This window comes from Mastigoproctus giganteus, chromosome 4 (genome assembly GCF_048544385.1).
Source record: "Mastigoproctus giganteus isolate SK-2022 chromosome 4, ASM4854438v1, whole genome shotgun sequence".
Classification (NCBI taxonomy): domain Eukaryota; kingdom Metazoa; phylum Arthropoda; class Arachnida; order Uropygi; family Thelyphonidae; genus Mastigoproctus; species Mastigoproctus giganteus.
Window position 1 is genome coordinate 202,888,280 of NC_143578.1, and position 21,428 is coordinate 202,909,707.

General features: G+C 33.3%; 1 protein-coding gene across 2 annotated transcripts in view; it reads right to left on the reverse strand.

Annotated features, from left to right (window-relative positions):
* Window positions 1-21,428, reverse strand: part of LOC150087334 (organic cation transporter protein-like) — a 203,798-nt gene that overhangs the window by 42,179 nt on the left and 140,191 nt on the right. For both annotated transcript variants that reach the window (XM_090371996.1, XM_090371995.1), the window contains exons 2-4: window positions 18,661-19,035; window positions 16,125-16,228; window positions 10,020-10,174 (exon numbers count right to left, since the gene is read on the reverse strand). In XM_090371996.1, the coding sequence (XP_090228122.1) occupies window positions 10,020-10,174; window positions 16,125-16,228; window positions 18,661-19,026 (625 nt within the window). In that variant the 5' untranslated portion in view covers window positions 19,027-19,035. The remainder of the gene's footprint in view (window positions 1-10,019; window positions 10,175-16,124; window positions 16,229-18,660; window positions 19,036-21,428) is intronic.

Genomic DNA, 21,428 nt, shown 5'->3' on the forward strand with positions numbered 1-21,428 from the left:
TGTGAAAATTATCCTGATTATAATTTAATTACAATTCAATGTATTATACCTCAACAAGTATTATGTAAAAATGTGTTAAAAGTTGAACATGTCACATCTTGTATTATTAAACTAGTAAATTTAATACGATCGAGGGGTCTGAAACACAGAAAATTTGTTAATTTTCTTCAAGATATTGAATCCGAGTACACAGATATTCCTTATCATAGCCAAATTTGATGGCTTAGCTTAAGAAAAGTTCTTCGGCGAGTATGGGATCTTAAAGATGACATCATTCTATTTTTAAAACTGAAAAATATTATGGACTTTCCCGAATTAACTGATAATTACTGGATTTGTGATTTTGCGATTAGCCTGGACATCGTGACACCCTTAAATACTTTCAAAACCGTGTTACAAGGTAAAAATTTATACGCCCATGATATAGTAAAACGTTTGAATGGATTTCAATTAAAACTCCAGTTGTTCCTTCGACATTTATTGATTAACAAGGTAGACCACTTTCCAACCATGAAGTTGCTGAAGATTCCAAAAAATAAATTTGAAAAATATTGTGAAATTATCAATGCTTTGAATTACAACTTTTCACGAAGATTTGGCGACTTCCGAAAAATTGAGACAAGTTTGGCGATAGTACGCGACCCATTTTCAATAAAAATTGATAGTGCACCGAGTGAACTACAACTTCAGATTATAGATCTGCAGTGTGATACCGATTTAAGGGAATTGTGCCGTCGTGAGGAAATCTGTAAATTTTACAATACTCTTAATTCGGACAAATTCTATGAACTTAAAAGATTTTGCACGAAAAACGTTGGTTATTTTTGGATCGACCTACATATGTGAACAAACATTTTCCATCATGAATCTAAATAAAAATTCTTTACGATCAAGCATCACCGATGAACATTTACAAGCAGTTTTAAGAATCTCAACTACAAAATTAACGCCTGAAATTAAAAAAATGTTAAAAGATGTAAAACAGTTCCATTCATCTCATTAAATTCTTCGTTGTTAGAGAATAATTTTTTTTTTTTTTATGTTATATTTCTTCTTCATGATAACAAATAATATATATCTAAAAATAGTATTTTACGTGCGGCCCGCCTTCTTTTTGAATTCCTAATGGGGCCCTTCAACCAAAAAGTTTGCCCAGGCTGGCTGTAGAAAAAAATCATTGGATGATTTTTTTTCTACAGCAGCATGTTTGGGAGGTAAATTATATCTAGAGGGAGTAATACTCTTGATCTGATTATCAGTTGAAGGAACCACTAGGTGGCAGTAATCACAGTGTGCTGAAGAGGGATTTACTCAAAGAGGTAACTACCATCAGGGGTAAAGGGAAGGGATTTTGCTTTCGTAAAGGTGACTACGGTGGTCTGAGACAGTATTAAATTCTATATGGTGGAACCAACTGATGATGATACCAACAGCAAATTCAAAATGGGAAACATTCAAAGAATTAATCTTGGAAGCTACTAAGATTTTCATATACCAACAAAGAAATATTGTTCAAGATTTAGGCCTAAATGGATGTCAGATGAACTAATTAGACATGTGACAGAGAAGAAAAATGCATGGGATACATATAAATTAACATGTGACACAGAAGCCTATGATAGACATAAGCTGGTCTGCAACCAAGTTACAAAGTAGGTTAGGCAGGTGAAGGCAGATTACAAGAAAACTTTGGCAAAGGATGCAAAGAAAAACAGCAAAGAGTTCTTTGCTTATGTAAACTCTAGAAGGAAGTGGATGAATTAGATTGGTCCAATTGATATCGATGGTTCAACTGTTTATGATCCTGCTCAGGTAGCTAAGTAACTAAATGAATATTTTGCATTGACATTCACACATGAGGAGTTATTCAGGGAGGGGAATAACTCCTCATGTGTTATTCCTTCCCCTACTTACACCTTCCCCTCCTCATGGAGGGGAAGGTGCAAGTAGAGGATTTGGCTGTCACAGACTGTCTGGACTACACAACAAGATGGGGTACACTTAACTTCCATCAGCGTTTTAGACTCCCAGGTAGCAAGTACAGCTTGTCTGGCGTATCTGAGAGAATGCCTGTGACAACCTCTGCTTGAAAGCCCCATTTATACATTCATTTTTCTATTAAATAAAATTCATATATGCAATAAAAATTTACTTTTCAGATTGAGTAATAGCTTCATTTTAACTAAATTTAACATGCCATTAATAACTAAAGTAGCATATTATGAAAATACTATCATATAATCCATTGTAAAATGCCAAGGAAAATACCGTGGAAGAAAAAAATAAAAACTGGAATTGAATTTTTGTGTCATTTTCATAAATAATCCTCATTAACCTTTTTACATTTCACTTAGCTTAGACTTTAGTTTCCTGTTACTCTTTATCCTTTTCTTTTTGCACTCAATAACTTTCAGAAGTCCACTTCTGTCATTCAATAAAATTTCCTCTATTTAATGCTCTAATAGAATATTCTGAAAATTCCTCAGCAAGTTTCTCCACAAAAATCTTAGGAGAGAAATGATTTTGTTGAATTTAGTTGTTCCATTCAAAATAAGTAAATAAAAATTTACTTATTTTGAAAAATTTACAAGAAATAATACAGATCTAAAGGAAATCATAAGAAATTAAATTTTAAGTAGACTTTATATTTCTCTAAGAACCACAGTTCAAGTATCAAAGAGCTGCATGTACCTGATGTACAATATATTCTCTCTTATGATAGCTGTTAAGCATTGTACTTCTGTATCGCAGTAAAGTACCCTTCCATACAGCAGATTGTCTAAACTAGTTATGTTGATTATATATTATATAATCAACACAAAGCATGAAATCTTTTTAAATATTTAAGGAAAAATTATGAAGTTTCCTAATTGTGCTAAGTAAATACAGTTTCTGGAAATACAAAAGAACTGAACCTCAAAAATCGAGTTCAGCTTAGAATCATCCAGAGGAGCCAGCAGTTCCTTTTACATTACATACCATAAACTTTTTTTTTTTACATTTTTGTCCTGTTTTTTTTATTCGATTCATTATTGTTTACATAGTAATTTCTTGCTTGCACCGATCACATGAAAAGAACTTAATTATTAAGTGAGAGAATACGCACAGTAACACATAAAAAACTGACACAAGGCACAAATATTCAACAGATAACATATATTAAATTTAGTATAAATAAATAAACATAACATAGAAGCTTTTGGCTACTGTATGTAGCCTTTGTCAACCAATTGGGCACTGGAAAGCAGTGTAGGTAGGTGACTGCTGCCTACGACTGTCACCTACCTCAACCATCTGCCATCCTTCTTCTCCCTCTCTCTTCTCCTCTCCCTCATCACGGTCACCATTCGCAGGTACCCGTAAACCACTCTCCCCTCTTCCATGACCTCGCTTACTCATGTACTTGAAGGTCAACCACGCACATAAAAACCACCGCTTTCCAGTGCTCAATTAGTTGACAAAGACTACATACAGTGGCCGAAAGCTTCTATGTTATGTTTCTTTATTTATGCTAAATTTAATATATGTTATCTCTTGAATATTTGTGCCTTGTGTCAGTTTTTTTATGTGTTACTGTGTGTCTCTCTTCGCTTAGTAATTAAGTTCTTTTCATGTGGTCGGTGCAAGCAAGAAATTGCTATGCATCCAACTCCCAACCTCACAGGGTTCTTCAGTCATCATTATTGTTTTGTCATCACTAATATTTCACTAATATTTGTAAAAGTACCTGCATAATATAAAAATACAGAATTAGTTGATAATTACAATGCTAAATGAAACTACAATACTAAACTACCCATCTAAACTATTACTCCCCAGGGATGTAAAATTGTTTAATTTGTCACACTTCAGCAGTCTTATACTACATTATTAGATCAAACAATTTTATTTTAGAACAAAATTTTTTCTCAGTATCCTAGTCAATTTTTTTAAACATAAAATCCAGTTAGGTATCCATCTATTTCTAGGAAAACCTTAACTGGATTCTTCATATTAATATTCTGCAATTGGCTTCAAATATTCATTTTAAAGGATTCCTTCTTTCTGTTCTTGATAACCATGAAGCAGTTTTCAACAAAAACATGTAATGAAGGTGTATCAAATGAAATCAATATGGGAAGGAAGAAAGAAAGAAAGAAGTAGAAGGGATAAACTAATAAAGTTGAAATAAAAACTTCATAGAGAGATCGGAAACTGAAGAAAAGATAAGATAATAAAAACCACAAGAGAAATAGAAAATAAAAGAAATATCTTTTCATGTAAAATTTTGAAGCCAACAAAGATGAAGAGTGATCTTCAATCCATGGTCATTTTGAAAATGCTAGTTTTGAAATTATCTCTCTTTTTTTTTAACTTTTTTTTTTTTTTTTTTTTTGTGGTCTTCATTTTCCTTCCTTCAGTTTCTGTTTACTTTTGCCTTTTACTAATATGCCCCTCTGTCCTTCCTTCCCCTTCTAATTTCTTTTTTCCCACATTTAGACTTGTATATAATGTAATCATTCCTTGATTAAAGTATATGCAACTTGTGAAATGTTTGCGAACCTTTCTAGAACAGGACATTATGTCTTTGTGTGTGCTAGGTGCAGAGTGTGTCAAGAAATTAGGCACCAATTCAGTGCTCTGATGGGCGTCTATGAGATTTTTAACCCCTTCATGGATTATCCCAAGATATCTCATTTTTAGTTTTAAAAGTTATTTGGAACTACATGAAATATCTCTGGATACAATAATACCTCCAAATTTAGGAAACATATTTTGACGGGCATTTATCTGGCGAATTTTCCATTAGCCAGGTAAATCCTGAGATTTCTCAGGATTTTCTTATGCCTGGCAGCAGACAACTGACTTTTGTTTTACTTATATTGTACAGCAATGTCAGAACAGTAGCATGAGTTCCTGTGCCGCTAGTATGCAAAATATAATTTGCTGTCCTAAATGCAGAATACCGAACCCACGAAAATAATTCACAAAAACAATATCGAAAAATATTTCTGTGCCCTCTTGAACTGCCGCCCGTAAGTGATGCTTACCTTGCCTGTCCACTTGCGGTGGCCATGTGTCAGAATGTAGTCAGTTCAGGCTTATTGCTTGTGGTGGGAGGTTACTGCTTGTGCATTCCGCTTGATTTTTTAAATTTATTTATATAATGAGTAATGAAGTTTTTCAGTGCCTTTCTTTTAGCTCAAGTGCTAATTTATTAAAAAAATCTGTATAATTTGCACACTTTTTGGCATACACGAGATAACTCAGGATAGCCCAAATGGGTTAATTACTCCTATGCATTTTCTACAAAAAAATTAATAAAAATCACAAAAAACTATACAATGAGTATTTGCATGATGCATACTTTTAATCAGTAAAATAAAAAAAGTCAATCCATTATGGCACATTTTCCGGAAAAAAATGTTCCGCGAAGTGGTTAAGACTCTTAACTTAAGAGTAGGGTAGATGCCCTCGAAGCAATTAAAATGTGGCCCATCAAACTCTCAGCTGCCGAACTCAACACCAGAGCTCAATCTTGGGCATCATGCAACACAGCGGCGACCTTCAGGATAGAATGCACTGGTTCCAAAGGAGCTAGTTATTGTCGGGGAGTCTATTGTCAAGGAGATGGGAAATATATTGTGCAAAAAGGATAGGTGGAATAGGACCAGGATATGTCTGCCAGAGGCAAAAATTGATGATGCTGTAGAGCAGATATGATCCTTTAAGAGGGTGATACAGTTGTACACATTGGCACTAATGACATTAAGAGTAGGAGATCTGCAGAATTACTTAACTTAACAAGTACAGGTCAATGTTGAAAAAAAAGTCAAGAGTTAGGGTTAAATTTGAAAGTGTCTGCAATTCTATCCAGACACAATAGGAGGGAGTATATGATGAGAGCCTTGTCAACCAAATCGGCCCTGGAGAGATGTGTACAGCTCTTGGGGTAGAATTTTTTTCAGCGTGATCTGTGCTTGTTAACAGGAGAGATTGTTTCTACAAGGATGGGATACACTTAAATAGAAAGGGTGCAAGAATATTTGCTGATGCTATCAAGGTGGTGATAGCCCGGTCGGAAAACTTTTAACTTGTGGGGGATTCACAGATTAATAGATTAACAGTAGCCACAAGCAGAGGTGAAAGTGCTTCTTGCACTGCTTCTATTGGAATGAGCAGCTGCCTGGAAAGCAAGGTGCTGGAGATTTCAAGGACTGTTGGGAGTCATCATGGAACAAGTAAACACATTGGTTGTGTTAGGGTAACTAAGAATAAGAATAGGTGACTGTATACTTGCATATACACCAATGCTAGGAGTATAGTAAATAAATTTGATGAATTTAAGGTGCTGGTGAAGACGTCAAAGGTGGATATTGTTGGGATATCAGAAACATGATGTCACACAGAAATAAGGAATGCAGAATTCGAATTTGGGGCAAACAATGTGTACAGAAAGCATAGACAAAATAGAAAGGGAGCAGGGATCATCTGTTAGTTAAGAAGATCATCTGTTAGTTGCTGGGAGTCATTGTGGTACAAGTAAACACATGGGTTGTGTTAGGGTAGCTAAGAATAGGAACAGGTGCATGTATATTTGCAGGTACACAAATGCTAGAAGTTTGGTAAATAAATTTTTTGAATTTCAGGTATTGCTCAAAACATTACAGGCAGATATTGTTGGGATATCAGAGATGTGGTGTCACACAGATATAAGGAATGCAGAACTGACGGGAATTTGGGGAGTACAATGTGCACAGAAAGGATAGACAGGATAGGAAGGGAGGAGGGGTTATGCTATTAGTTAAGAAACACATAAAATCCAAGGAAGTGAAGCCAGTCGACATCGCTGGACACTGCAGTGTTGAGTCAGTTTGGTGTGACATTAGCATTGGGAGATCAAAATTGAGAGTAGGAGTGTGCTATAGGCCTAATGACTCTGATGAGTATAATAAGAAACTGTACAGAGAAATAGAGTGGGCCAGTAAATCAGAGAGTCTTATAATGGGGGATTTTAATTTCCCAGATATTGACTGGAATTCATACACTACCAAGGCTTTTGTGGATTTACTGGATAATTGTTTTCAACATCAGCATGTTTGGGAGGCAACTAGAGGGAGTAATACCCTTGATCTGATTATCAGTAGTGATTCTTCATGCATTAAGAATCTGCAGATACAGGAATCACTAGGTGGCAGTGATCACAGTGTTGGGAAGTGGAATTTACTCAAAGAGGTAACTACCATTAGGGGTAAAGGGAAAGGTTTTTGCTTTCGTAAAGGCGACTACAGTGGTCTGAGACGGTATTTAAATTCTATACAGTGGGACCAACTGATGATGATACCAACATCAAATTCAAAATGGGAAGCATTCAAAGAACTTATCTTGGAAGCTACTAGGCTTTACATACCAACTAAGAAATATTGTTCAAGGTTTAGGGCTAAATGGATGTCAGATGAACTAATGAGACATATGGCAGAGAAGAAAAATGCATGGCATACATATAAATTAATGGGTGACATGGAAGCCTATGATAGATATAAGCTGGTCTATAACCAAGCCACAAAGGAGATTATGCAGGCAAAGGCAGATTATGAGAAATCTTTGGCAAAGGACGCAAAGAAAAACAGAAAAGAGTTCTTTACCTATGTAAACTCTAGAAGGAAGGGGATGAATCAGATTGGTCCACTTGATATCGATGGTTCAACAGTTGAGGATCCTGCTCAGGTGGCTAACAAACTAAACGAGTATTTTGCATCTACATTCACACATGAGGAGTTATTCAGGAAGAGGAATGCCAGAGGTGAAGTAAACTCTGGCAGTGAACTAGATGATTTTGTAATAACTGAGAGGAAAGTGGAGGAGAAATTGTTGAGGATAAACATAAAAAAGGCACCCGGGGTAGATGGGATCTATACAGTTATAATAAAAGTTATAGTAAAGGAAGTAAACAGGCCCTTAGCCATGATTATGAGGGCATCCTTGGACTCAGTGGAGGTCCTCATGGACTGGAGATGTGCAAATGTTTCCTCAAATCACAAAGGGGGATCGAAAGGCGGCACGAGTAATTACAGAACTGTTAGTTTAACTTTTGTTCAGGGGAAAATAATAGAGTACTTGGTTAAAGAAGCACTGCAAGATCATCTAGACAAGATTGCAATATAGTTCAAATACAGCATGGCTTTGTTAAGGGAAAGTCTTGTCTCACCAATTTGATTGGATACTACGATGTCACAAAGGAACTGGATGCAAAAAAGTAATTTTGATATCATATACTTGGATTTTAGGAAAGATTTTGATACAGTTGCACATGGAAGACTACTGTACAAATAGGAGCAGTATGGCATTAAGGTCAAGTTGCTTCAATGGATAAAAGGATGGTTGAGTGGGAGAAGACAGAGTGTAGTAATCAATGGACACTGCTCTTCATGGACTAATGTTATTTGTGGAGTTCTCTAGGGGTCTGTGTTGGGTCCATTGTTGTTTTATGTATTTATCAGTGATACTAATGGAAGGTATGTGAAGCTTAATGTCCAAGTTTGCAGATGATACAAAGGTTGGTAGGGTTGTTAATGACAGTAAGTACAGTAGGCTACTGCAACAGAATCTAGTAAAGTTGAGCAGATTGGCTGAGAGGTGGCAACTGAAGTTTATCATTGACAGCAAAGTACTGCATATGGGTAGCAGTAACCCCAGAGTAACATGCTAACTGTGCGGTATTACACTCATGGTAGTGGAGAATGGAAAAGACCAGGGGGTAATTGTGCAGTCAGACAAGAAAGTTTCTGAGCAGTGCAGACAGGTGCAAGAGTAACTTGTGGGGTCTTGTCAATAATATATAGGAATTTTGCTAGCAGGGATAAGAAGGTGATTATCCCCTTGTATAAGGCAATGGTCAGGCCACACCTTGAGTACTGCATACAGGTCTGGAGGCCTCATTTTAGGAAAGATGTTAAGCTACTAGAACAAGTACAGAGAAGGACAACAAGATTAGTGAGGGGAATGAAGGGGTGCTCTTACCAAGAAAGGCTTATATTCTTCAAATTGCTGCGTCTGGAGACTAAGCTCGTGCAAGGTGATCTGATTGCTCAATGTTGATGGGATTCTTCCTCTTGCTCAGATTCTGCACCTGAGGGGCATAAATTGAAATTGAGATAAGACGGTTGTAGAATAGATGTGTGGAAATTTGCCTTTACCCAGTCTGTGGCTGATTGTTGGAACAAACTTCCATCTGTCGTTGTAGAAGTTGACAGCTTAAATAAATTTAAGGCTGAAGTAGACAAACCTTTGGAGTGAATGGATGGGTGAAATGGGAAGAATTTTTTTTTTTTTTTTTTTTTGGCTAATGCTAAGTAAGCTTGCTTTCTTGCATCATATGCCTCCACTAATGCTAATGCTAATATACAAGTAAATAAATTCCTTGAATCCAGTGCCTGATAACAAAGAATAAAGATTTAAAGGTAAAGTATCCATTTGCAGTTTATGAGCAACATGTGCTCATTTTAAGCATTTCCTGACTGCTCAGGTGTCCGCTGAAGTTATTAGTTTTCTTTTAAATGAGTAGAGAAAAAGTCCATTTTAAATTTCAGCAAGAAAATTTCTGGATGTATAAGTTCAGAAAGTCTGTGTGCAGTGTTAACTAATACAATAAATTCTACTGGATAAAAATCTTCAGAGATAAGAGAGATTAAACTTTTAAAAAAGTTCAAGGAATTTATAATTATATGAATTAAAGTTTAAACAAATAGATCTTTAAAGTGAATTTTCAGTGGTAATTTTTATTTAAATATCTAACCTATGTAGCTCAGAAGATATTTTGAATTTTAAATTATGACAAAGTACATAAATGATATGGATCTCTACTTTAAATCACATTATTAAACTATTACTTCCAAAAATTTATCAATGTAAATTTCCAATTGATGAGTATACTATCACCAGTGATAAGTAATTGTCAGTAAACTTGTCCTGACTACAATAATCATTTTCTAATTACTTTAAAAATATACATATAAAAAATAAAATAACAGATAACTTACACAAACAAAATGATGTATTTTGGGTTCCAGCTACGCCAAGGGCAAGGCAGAAACGGGCAACATTAAAAAAGATAAAATTGGGAGAGAAAGCAGCAGCTAGTCCAGCTATCATCATTAGCGATACACAAAAGCGGAGAATGGGACGACGGCCAAATCTGCAATCAGAAGAGGGAACAACAATATACAATTAATAAAATAATACACTTATATTTTTAAGGTTTTTTTTTTTTTTTTACAAATTTAAAATAGTAGAGCTTTTAAAAGCTTCATGCCCATGCTAATATAATCCAGATATAAATAATCATATTACAAATAAAGACAATATATTTCTCAACAGAGATATATTTTTTATTCATAGCAGTTACATTACATAAGACACCTTAATGCTTGTTAGAAACAATAAATATTTTTCTTTATATAAACTTCAGTTTACTAAGTGGCCTTAGCTTATAACATATGTTGGTAGTTCACATTACAATATTAAATTAGGTTTTTGTATTCATTGTCAAATTGCATTACCTGACAGTGGTCATTGCAATAGACGGATTATTTGATTACACTTTCTTACTATCATTATCTGACAACATTCAACAGTGAAAGGAAAAATGTTCACCGCCAACACCATTCTGTGAAAGCGTCTAGACCCTTTCAAAAAGTAAAAATTGATTCAGATTATTTGTTTATATCTGGTATTATGGATTTGTCCAAAAGAGGGTAAATACTACTGGTTACATACCATATTAGAGAAGCACAAAAAAATAAAAAAAAAAACTGAACGCTATGAGAATGCCGAAACTAGCAAAAGAAGGTTAGTATTTATAAATGACAGTCTTAACTAGTATATAAAAGATATATATATATATATATATATATATATATATACACACATGTATATAAAAGAGATATATATACTGTATATACGTATATAAGATATATATATATATATACACATGTATATAAAAGAGATATATATACTGTATATACGTATATAAGATATATATATATATATATATATATATATATCTGATAATTAAAATAAATGATATTTAAAATAAAAACATCAGCCAGTAGTACGGCAATAAAGCAGAGCGAAACGAAACGCAAAATAATATAAAATAAACAAACAGGGAAGGGAAAGTAAAGATAATAGGACAAAAAGGTAGTCGATAATCCCCTGTATAATTTAGTCAATTAAGTAATTAAACCCAATTAATAAAATGATGTAAATTTAAAATAATGCCAATTATAAATAATTTAGCGGTACCCCCCTCGAAGGTACCAGTTCCAAAAGACGTGAAATATCACCAAAAAAGGGTTAAAGAAACTACCAAAAAACTAAAATATCAAAAGCTGGTTAAGCTGGTAAATATATATATATATATATATATATATATATATATAAAAGAGAGAAATGCTACTAATGGTAACAAACTATTCCATCACAAGACAAAATCAGAAATCTACTCTTGTTCATGAAGTATTAATACACATTTTAAACTCATTTAAAATTACACATTTTAAAATGAGTAATAATTTTTATTATTACTCATTTTAACAAAATGAGTAATAATAAAAATATGTTAACAAAATACATATTTATTAGCTACACATTATTAATTTTGTTTATTATTTATTATTATTATTATTAGCCATATGGTTCAAGGAAGCCTGAGGCTTATGCTGCACCAGCCAAAAAAAATTTCCAAGTTACCCTGAAGGGGGGAGAGAGAGAGAGAGAGAGAGAGAGAGAGAGAGAGAGAGAGAGAGAGAGAGAGAGAGAGAGAGAGAGAGTAGAAAGGAATCACCAAGAAAGAGAAGAATGATAATATCCAGCTCAGGACCCTGGGTGTGCCTATGCAGTTGATATAAACCCAACTACATAAATAAAACCAGGTATATAAAGTTAAAATTTCCCTTATAAGACATTTCGATTTCCTGGCACATTCTATTTCTCTGTATAGTTGTTTGGTATACTCATCACAGTCATTAGGCCTATAACACACTCCACTGTCAATTTTGTTTTCCCAGGGCTTATATCACACCAAACTGTTCAACATAGAGCAGTGTTGAGCAATTTGGTGTGATATAAGTCACTGTGTCAACTGGATAATAACTAGGAGCATAACTCCTCTATCCCTCCTGTCCTATCTGTCCTTCCTATAGACATTGTAATCTGCACATTTATATTCAGAATCGTTTATGTCTAAGTGACACCATGTCTCTACTATCTCTACAAATTTAATGACTTAATCTCTACAAATGACTTTAATGACTTAATCAGTTGTACTTCAAATTCATCAAATTTATTTACTATTCTCCTAGCATTGGTGTACATGCAAGTGTATATGCACATGTTCTTACTCTTAGTTAACCTAACACAGCCCATGTATTTACTTATTCTGTGATTACCCGCAGCAGGCTTTTGAAATCCCCGACACCTTGTTTTCCAGCCTGCTGCATGTTCCAAGAGAAGCAGTGCAAGTATCACTTTCACCTCTGCCTGCGGCTCTATTTAATCTATTAGTCTCAGAGTGGCCAACCATCCCAATATCCCAATATGGTCAGAATTGTCCCGATTTAGAACTTCAAGTCCCGCTTCCTGATAATACCATCATTTGTCCCAATAAGAGAGGAAAAACTGTTAATTTATTGATTTTATGTATTTTTAATTTATTCTTATTGGAATCTAATGGATGTGTTAAAAATTAATTCTAAGTTTTAATTTTTTATTAATTCTAATTCTTGGATTAAAAATTAATTCTAATTTTTAATCTAAACAAAATGCCTTTAGACTCTAAAGGCATTTTGTTCGTCACTGAGTAATGAAGAAAAGAAAATGAGTGTTGGTAAAATAAAAATGGGAGGAATTTTTCTCAATTTCTGGAGGCAAATAATTTGTCTCAAATTGTAAGCTCAATATTAAGCATTCCATATTCAAATGCTTCATCAGAAACAGTTTTCAGCTTAATGAAAACTGCTTGGCGGAAAGGGAAAAACCGTCGTTTATTAGAAAATTTTGTAGCCAAACTTATGGTGAATTTAAAATTCACCATAATTTAAAAACTACTAGGGGGGGGGGATGTCACATGACATCATTGAAATGAAGAAAAAGAAAGCAAAACGGCAATTTTTTTTAAATTAACATAAATTAACAATAGAATTGCTCATGCACGTCAACAGAAATGCTTTTTATTTATTTATTTTATTTTATTTTATTTTTTGTTCTGGGGACTGCTCGCCCCCACACTCCTACTTTTGTAGCTGTACATTACTAGACGATTTCACGAGCATTAACAATGAGAATGGCACATTCACGTCAACAAAAATGCTTTTCTTTGTTTTTCTTTTTTTGTCCTTTTTTTATTGTTCTGGGGCTGCTGCCCCCCATACCCCTGCTAATATAAAAATAATCTCATATTAACAACTCATACAATTCTTGCCAAAAACATCAAATAGTCAAGAAACAACTTGGAAAAAAAAAAAAAAATCATCTCATCAGTCCTCACATTCCGGCTGGTACACTTCATCGAACGTCCACACATTGAACATCATACACCATTCAATTACAGTCCATCAATTACATCCACCCATTTGCATTCAATTCAATTCAATTCTATCCTTTTGCAAATGAAATAACACAAAATAACTGAGGGCAGCAGAGCAGCATGACAACGACTAAACAACAGCACGATAATTTCACATTTCCCGCTAAAATCAGAAGCAAATTTGCATCAATCAAACAATCAGAAATGCAAAATGAGGTAAATTACACATTCTCAATAATCAGCCAATCACAGAACTCGACCAGACAATCACTCCATTCTTCGGTCACATCCACAACAGAGATAACCATGTTCTGGAGTTAAGCCAGAATAATATATGTGATACCATTATTTGAAAGGCAATGTATAGCATAAGAGAATCTTCAAAAGATTTATATGAAAATGACAATGGTAACTTTTTAAAACTTAATGAAACAACTGCTAAATTTGATTCAGTTATGGCAGAACATATTCGCCGTATTCAGAAATCTGAATTGAAAAATATCGTGCATTATTTTGGTGATCAAATACAAAATGAAAAAATATTACAGAAAAAATACTTATAAGTGACCAGAGAAGCTAAATATTTTGCTATAATTACTGAACACAAAAATAAAGATATGGATACAAGGAATCATGCTAAATCAAGAGCTTTAAAAATAACATCTTATAAGTTTCTTTGTTCAATTATAATTTGGCCTGATATTTTAAATAAAATTAAACCAGTAAGTAAAATGCTTACTTACCCCCCCCCCCAAAAAAAAAAAAAAAAGATTTTGATATACATAAAGCTCTTGAATGTCTAAAAAATATCAAGGAATATTTTTAAGAAAATAGAACAGAAGAAGCAGTCCAAAAAATTCTAGATTCAGCTAATAATATGGCTACTATCATTGCCATTGAAGCTTTGTTTCCAGAAATTAGCACTTAAATTATAAGAGAAAACCTCATACCTTTATTGTAGGACTGTAATTCTCTCAATAGTCAGTTGCATATAAATTCTTAGGTGAATTAGCATATCATGTTAATTAAATCAATTTATGATTCTTTAAAAAAAAAGCTACATATTAAAATCATCATGTATTCAATACTCATATTCAACATGGTGCATCAAAAAGATTCGCGGAAAGTCAACAGCCATCAACCTTCCAAACCAACCAATAACGCATGCTAATATGAGAATTGAAATCATCTTGATCATCTTGACACCACGAAAAAAATATACATCAATTTATAGATAATTTAAACTTAAAAATTGTCTAAAATTTCCTGAAAATCTGCTTACCACAAGATAACTATACATCCATTTACAAATAATTTAAACTTTAAAATTGTCTAAAACTTCTTTTTCTCTTATAATTTAAGAGAAAATGAGGTTTTCATTTCCTCATTTATAATGAGGTTTTCTCTTATAATTTAAGATTAATAATAATAGGACATATCGGGCTTTATTGCTCTTTCATTTCTGATTAGAAGTAAACACTGTAAGGAAAAGATTGAAAAAATGTCATTTCAATTATGGAAGTAGAGATGAAGCTATTCGGGATCCGCAACAAAATTTCAAAATTATTTTTTTTTTTTTTCAAATTATGGACACAACAATTTTCTCCTTAACTGAAAAGTTTACAAATATGAAAGAATGTGTAGAAATATTTAAAATGTTTTATAATATTTCTGAATTAAAAAAATGATCAGATGGCGATTTATTAAATCATTGCAAAGATTTACACATTAAGTTAAGTGACACTGATCGTAATGAGTCCAATATTGATGGTTGAGCATTATCCGAAGAAAAGAGTACATACTTCAAATTTATATTAAAGACAATATTACTCCATTTGAAGTTTTACAATACTTTTACAAATGTAGCAGTTGCATTAAGAATTCTTCAAACTTTATCAGTTTCAGTTGCCTCAGGTGAACAAGTTTTTCAAAATTAAAATTAATCAAAAATTATTTACGATCGACAATGTCTCAACAACGACTCTCCAATTATTGCCAAATTGGAGAGTCGTTGAGACATGATCTTTTGGAACAAATAAACAAATGAAATAATTAATCAATTTGCACATCTTAAATCAAGGAAACATAAATTTGTATAATTTTTTTAACACTATAATTTTCCTTTTATTTTATTATTGTGAGTACGATTTCTGTGATTTAGAATATAAAGTTTATTTCCAGAATTTCAGAATGATTTTGTTATTTTTGTTTGTTGTTTCATTAACTTATATGTGGGATATATTGTAATTCTTTTCTTTTTCAATAAATTAATGATAATTATTACACCTCATTTTATTTTTTAATCCAAATATTTTGGGCGGAAAATTTGATTTCGCTCACTGGCGGCACATAGGGTCGCAGTGCCGCTGAGTCTGTGTATCCCCCCCCCCCAAGTTAGCAGTTTTCCAACCCAACTATCACTGCCTCAATAGCACCAGCAAATATTCTTGCACTTCTTCTACTTAAGTGTATCCCATACCTGTAAAAACAATCTATCCTGTTAACAAACACAGACCATGCTGAGAAAAATGTTATTATATTTAGTAAATTAAAAACTTACCTATCTGCAAGATGGCCAAATAGCAGCACTCCAGCCATCATTCCTCCCATATAGAGAGATTGAGAAAGAGATATCAGCCAATCTCTATCACATACTAAATTAAACTAAAGAAAATAATATTTCAGTAAAGCAAAATTATAGTTAAAACATAAAAAGAAAAACCTAAGTCGAAGCAACTGCTCTAAGGTTAAAGGTTTAGAATTATTATAACACTTATTTCAAAAGTTTTATTCATAAATTTTTATTTTAAAACTTCTAAAAATATATTTTTTCCATATATACTTAAAAGATATTCCATAGGATATCTCTGTGTGCTTAAGAAAATATCTACTACCAAGGTATCATGGAAGACTCAGATGCACCAATTAGTGTGACTTTTAGGGATGCACCAGCTGGAGAGTTAAAATCAAGAAGGCTCTAATGAAAAAAAAAGTGCTACAAAGTTGGCAGTATCTTGTGTATGATTTCACATGACCACTTAATGGATTAAATAAAAAAAATAATAAAAAAAAAGAGGAAACCTGCTCACTTTTCAAGTTTATACAATACACAGTTTGAACAGCAGTAGATGTCAGTCATGAATAAAAGTAACTCATGAGACACATCATCATTGTAACTGGTTATTAATGAATCATCTAATCATATTATAATGTTAGTTTGCTTTGCAATGGAGAAATGGTGATTTAAGAGCTGATTGAATAAGCTATTGCAACGTTTCCCATGAGCATATAACCAACAGTTCAGGAAATCTAGACTTAAACCATCAGACAATCAGTACCACTACGCTTCACAGGTGAAACGGTGCAATCCTTTTCAAACCACTTTCTGGGTTGGCATCAGTAGCGTCACTACCCTTTTTCGGGCCCGGAGGCAAAGATCATGTTCGGGCTCCTACTTAATTAATAAAAACTGCAAAAAGAGGAGACAGCCAAAGATGCCGGGCCCGGAGGCAATTGCCTTGCCTGCCTACATGGTAGCTACGCCACTGGTTGGCATCCCACCAAACTTTGTACTCATTCATAGAACCTCTGTTAAGAAAACACTGCCAAATCAGGGGCTGGCAAGTGGTCAATCACAAAGCACATTCTACACAATTGCAGTGTAAAGAAATAAAAATATCTAACTTTCTGGAGACCACAAAATTCTATCAAATTCTTATGTACCTAAGAAATGTGTTTTTTAATAAGAAAAAAAATTTAATTATAATTCTACAGCCAGTGTATTTTATTTAAAACAGAGATACACTTGTAAAACAAAATTTTGATAAGCTGATCTAAAGGTATGTTTAATTTTTAAAATAATAAAAAATGACAGCAAAGGTTGCTGGTCCCTGCTACAGACAACAACAACAAAAAACACACTAGCAACTGCTCTGGTACATTATATTCCCAAAGCTCTTTGGTGAATTTTTGAAAACTTTGAGCTTGGTTTTTTTGCCAAGCTGAAAATCTGGAAATCCCTAAAAGTCCAAATGAAGATATTTGGACTTTTGGGGATTTCCAGATGGAGGTCTCTAGAACACTGAGAAGATTTGAAATCCATTGTACATCTAATCCTGTCCTATATTATCCTACCACCACTTTATGCTAAAATTTGCAGAATATGTTTCTGTGTGGCAAGTTCATTGTAAATAACACGGCCTTCTTTGATATCAAAACTTCCTCTAGCACAGTGGATGTACAACCCACAGACTGCATGCAGCCCACTCCTTCATATTGTGCAGCCTATGGCCATGTAGGCAGCCTTCAAGTGTTTCGCATTGAGTTTTGAAAAAATATTTTTTTAATAATATTTTCCTATATTTAAATATAGAAATATTTAATAATATTTCTACATTGCTTTCTCATGTTTTAGGTATCTCCCTCAGAATTTAGCATGCACCAATAAAACCCAAACCAACCAACCAATTAATCAGAATTTAGCAATATTATAACCATATACAGCACACTTTCAGAATAACGGCACTTTCAGGAATTCACAGGTGCCGTTATTTCAATTTTTCCGTTATCTAGAAAGTTTTACTTTTAATATATTTAATGCAGAAATAATGAGGCTAAATAAGAAATAGAGAGATCAGGAATGAAATTTTATTAACTGCACATAAAAAACAAACATGTTGACAATCCAATGTTATATTCGACCATTGACACACTCCTGCTCATGCCCCATTCTGTTTTCTTTATTAAATTAAATTTAGTCTGCGTGGGTAGCACAGTGGTATCATCACTGTCCTCCCCACACTGGGTGGAAAATGCCTTGGTTCAAATCCCATCAATGATGCGAGGAACTTTTATGGGCTTTTTACACTCCATGGCTGAGTTAGTTGGTCTCAGGTGTAGATAGCAAGGTTTTGTCCACAGAACCTGGGGTTTTTCATCCAGCAAAAGAGGGTGTTTAATATATCATGTAAGTTATACAGATACATACAGGTATAAATATTGTACTACAACACTGCTTAAAATATAATGTATAATAATGACAGAGAGAGAGAGAGAGAGAGAGAGAGAGAGATTTAAATATATGTTATTATTATTACCTCTTCAACTATAGTACGCTTGTATTCTGAATGATCATATTCCCAGCCATAGTGACATGAGTCTGTTATATTTTTATTCACAAATAGATCAGTAAAATTGGCTTCAATGCGAAACATCTGACAGCGACTATACTGAGGTTTCCCATCCCGTTGCTCCATAGGAATGGTCTGGTTCTTCCATTCATCTATAGTCCAGTTTTCAAAATTAAAAGAAGAAGGTCGGGCACACCAATAATCAATATTAGGTGCAAAAAATGGAATACTTAGATTATGGAAAGCTGTGGGAATTCCACGCAAAAGTGTCAGGAAGAAAATAAGCCTCTGCCAAGGTCCATACTTTCCAGTGATGTCTGTGACATCCTTCATTCTGGTCCCCTGAAGAAAGAATATAAGAAAAATGTTTAATATGAGGAAATATTTGGAAAATGCTTCAAACTGAATTCATAATGACTTTTAAGTTACATATACTATCACACTATTTTATGTTATATATGTTATTACACTACTATTACATATATTACCACTAGTTATCATTTAAATGATTCACAATAGAAAAAAATAAACTGGTGTCAGAATATTTGTGTATAAATTAAGCAAAACAATTTTTTTTTTCATACACTTCTCCTTTTATATCCTTTTCCATTTTTTTTTTACTGACATTTTTGATAAGATTGATTTAAAGTGTGTGTCACAGAGGCAACTAATGATGATATTCTGTAAGAATAAAAAATGTTACATGGGGTGGAGAAGGGAGATAAACACTAAAGAAGGAAAAGAGAAAGTTGAACCAATTAGCATCATCAAAATAAAACTGCATGCAGAAAATTATTTCAAATCAAAAATGCAATATAGTGATATACATTTAAAGGGAATCAGGCAAATTAAATGATTTGCATTTACATGAAAAATTGAGAATGCTATCCAGAAGTTGGAAAAAATATTCCAATAAATCTATTAAAATGTATATGTGAATGAAAGGTATTTCTAGTTCCATTATTAATAAAAAGCATAAGCGGGTAATTAATAAGGTAATCAAGGTATGCTACAGCAACAACATCCAGAAAAATTAAGCATATGGGCTGAGAAATGGCAACTGAAGTTTAACATTGAAGTTTATGCAGTACCTTGCAGATTATATACTGCAGCTTAACATACCAACTGTGTGGTGGAAAATGATAAAGACTTGGGGATAATTGTGCAGTCAGATATGAAGTTTTTTGAGCAGTGCAGACAGGCTGACAAGACAAGATAGGTCATGTGATTTTGTCAATGATATACAGGAACTTTTCTAGCAGAGATAAGGAGGTGATTATTCCATTGTATAAGGCAATAGTTAATCTGTTCTTGAGTACTGCATACAGGTCTAGAGGCCTCATTTTGGGAAGGATGTAGATCTGCTGGAAGAGAAACAATATTGGGGAGGGGAACAAAAGGGTGCTCTTACCAAGAAAGGCCTCAGTTCTGCAAATGCAGTATCTGGAGACTAGGTACCTGCAAGGAGATCTGACCAAGGCATTTAAGACTTTGAATGGATTGAATAAGCTCAATGCTGATGGTATTCTTCCTCTTACTCAGACTACACATGAGGGGACATAAATTCAAAATAAGGAAGCATGGTTGTAGGATAGATGAGTGGAAGTTTGTACTTCCACTCATCTATCTTACAATGCCAATATGTAGTTGATTGTTGGAACAAATTTTCATCTACTGTTGTGAATATCAGTGGTTTGAATAAATTCAAGGAAGAGCTAGAAAAACTGTTGGAGGTGATGTGGGAGGGCTTTCTTTTTTTTTTTTTTTTTTTTTTTTTTTGGCTATTGCTGTATAAGTTTGCTTTCTTGCATCATTTGCCCCCACTAATTTATTTATAAATGTGATCCTGGCTTTCATCAAGATTGAAGAATGGTCTCCATACTCAGCAGATTGGAATCCACCTGATTACTGTGTGGCATATATTGGAGGTTAAGGTTTGCACTAATCAACATAGAAATTTCATGGTTGGTATGCAATTCCACCAACAATTTTTCCAAATAACTCCAGAAAATCATTGAAAAATTCTTGGGACATTTGAAGGCAGCAATAAAATAAAACAAAATATTGAACTTTTTTTTAATTTTGCATTGAAATTTAAAGTTCTGGACATCTACCTGACTTATACATTTTTAGATTTAGAATTGTTATCTAGACTTTTTTTTCATATTTGTGCTGAATTATGTTTGAATTTTATGTTAAATTCACAGTGTACAATGTCACAGTGTACCAGATTGAATTGATTATAGTTCCTTTTCCAAAATTTCGGTGATAACACCTACAGACAGGGATATCAAGAGGCCCCACTGCAAAGTGCATGATAGTTCTCCCTTGTGTTTGTATGTGTATATTGGCATTATATGTGGAGGTTAAAAAGCAAGTCAATTCCAAAAAACATCACTATATTAATGAAAAATAAATAAATAAATAAAACTAATAGTAATATTAATAGTGGTAAGTGATGCAAAGAAGCAAGCTAATACAATGTGAACCAAAAAAAAAAAAATTCTCAGGTTACTGTGAAATATAGATAAAGTTAATATTTACACATATATATATATATAAAATATAGAAAATTAATAAATATCTTATGTAAAGTAAACTAAACAAGAACTAATTAATGCCATCTATACATATCTAGACAGAACATTACATCAGTCTTATTATATATTTTTTGTATAGTTTAAGTACAATTAGTAAAATAGGTAAGATATAGAATAAATATATTTCATATTGGA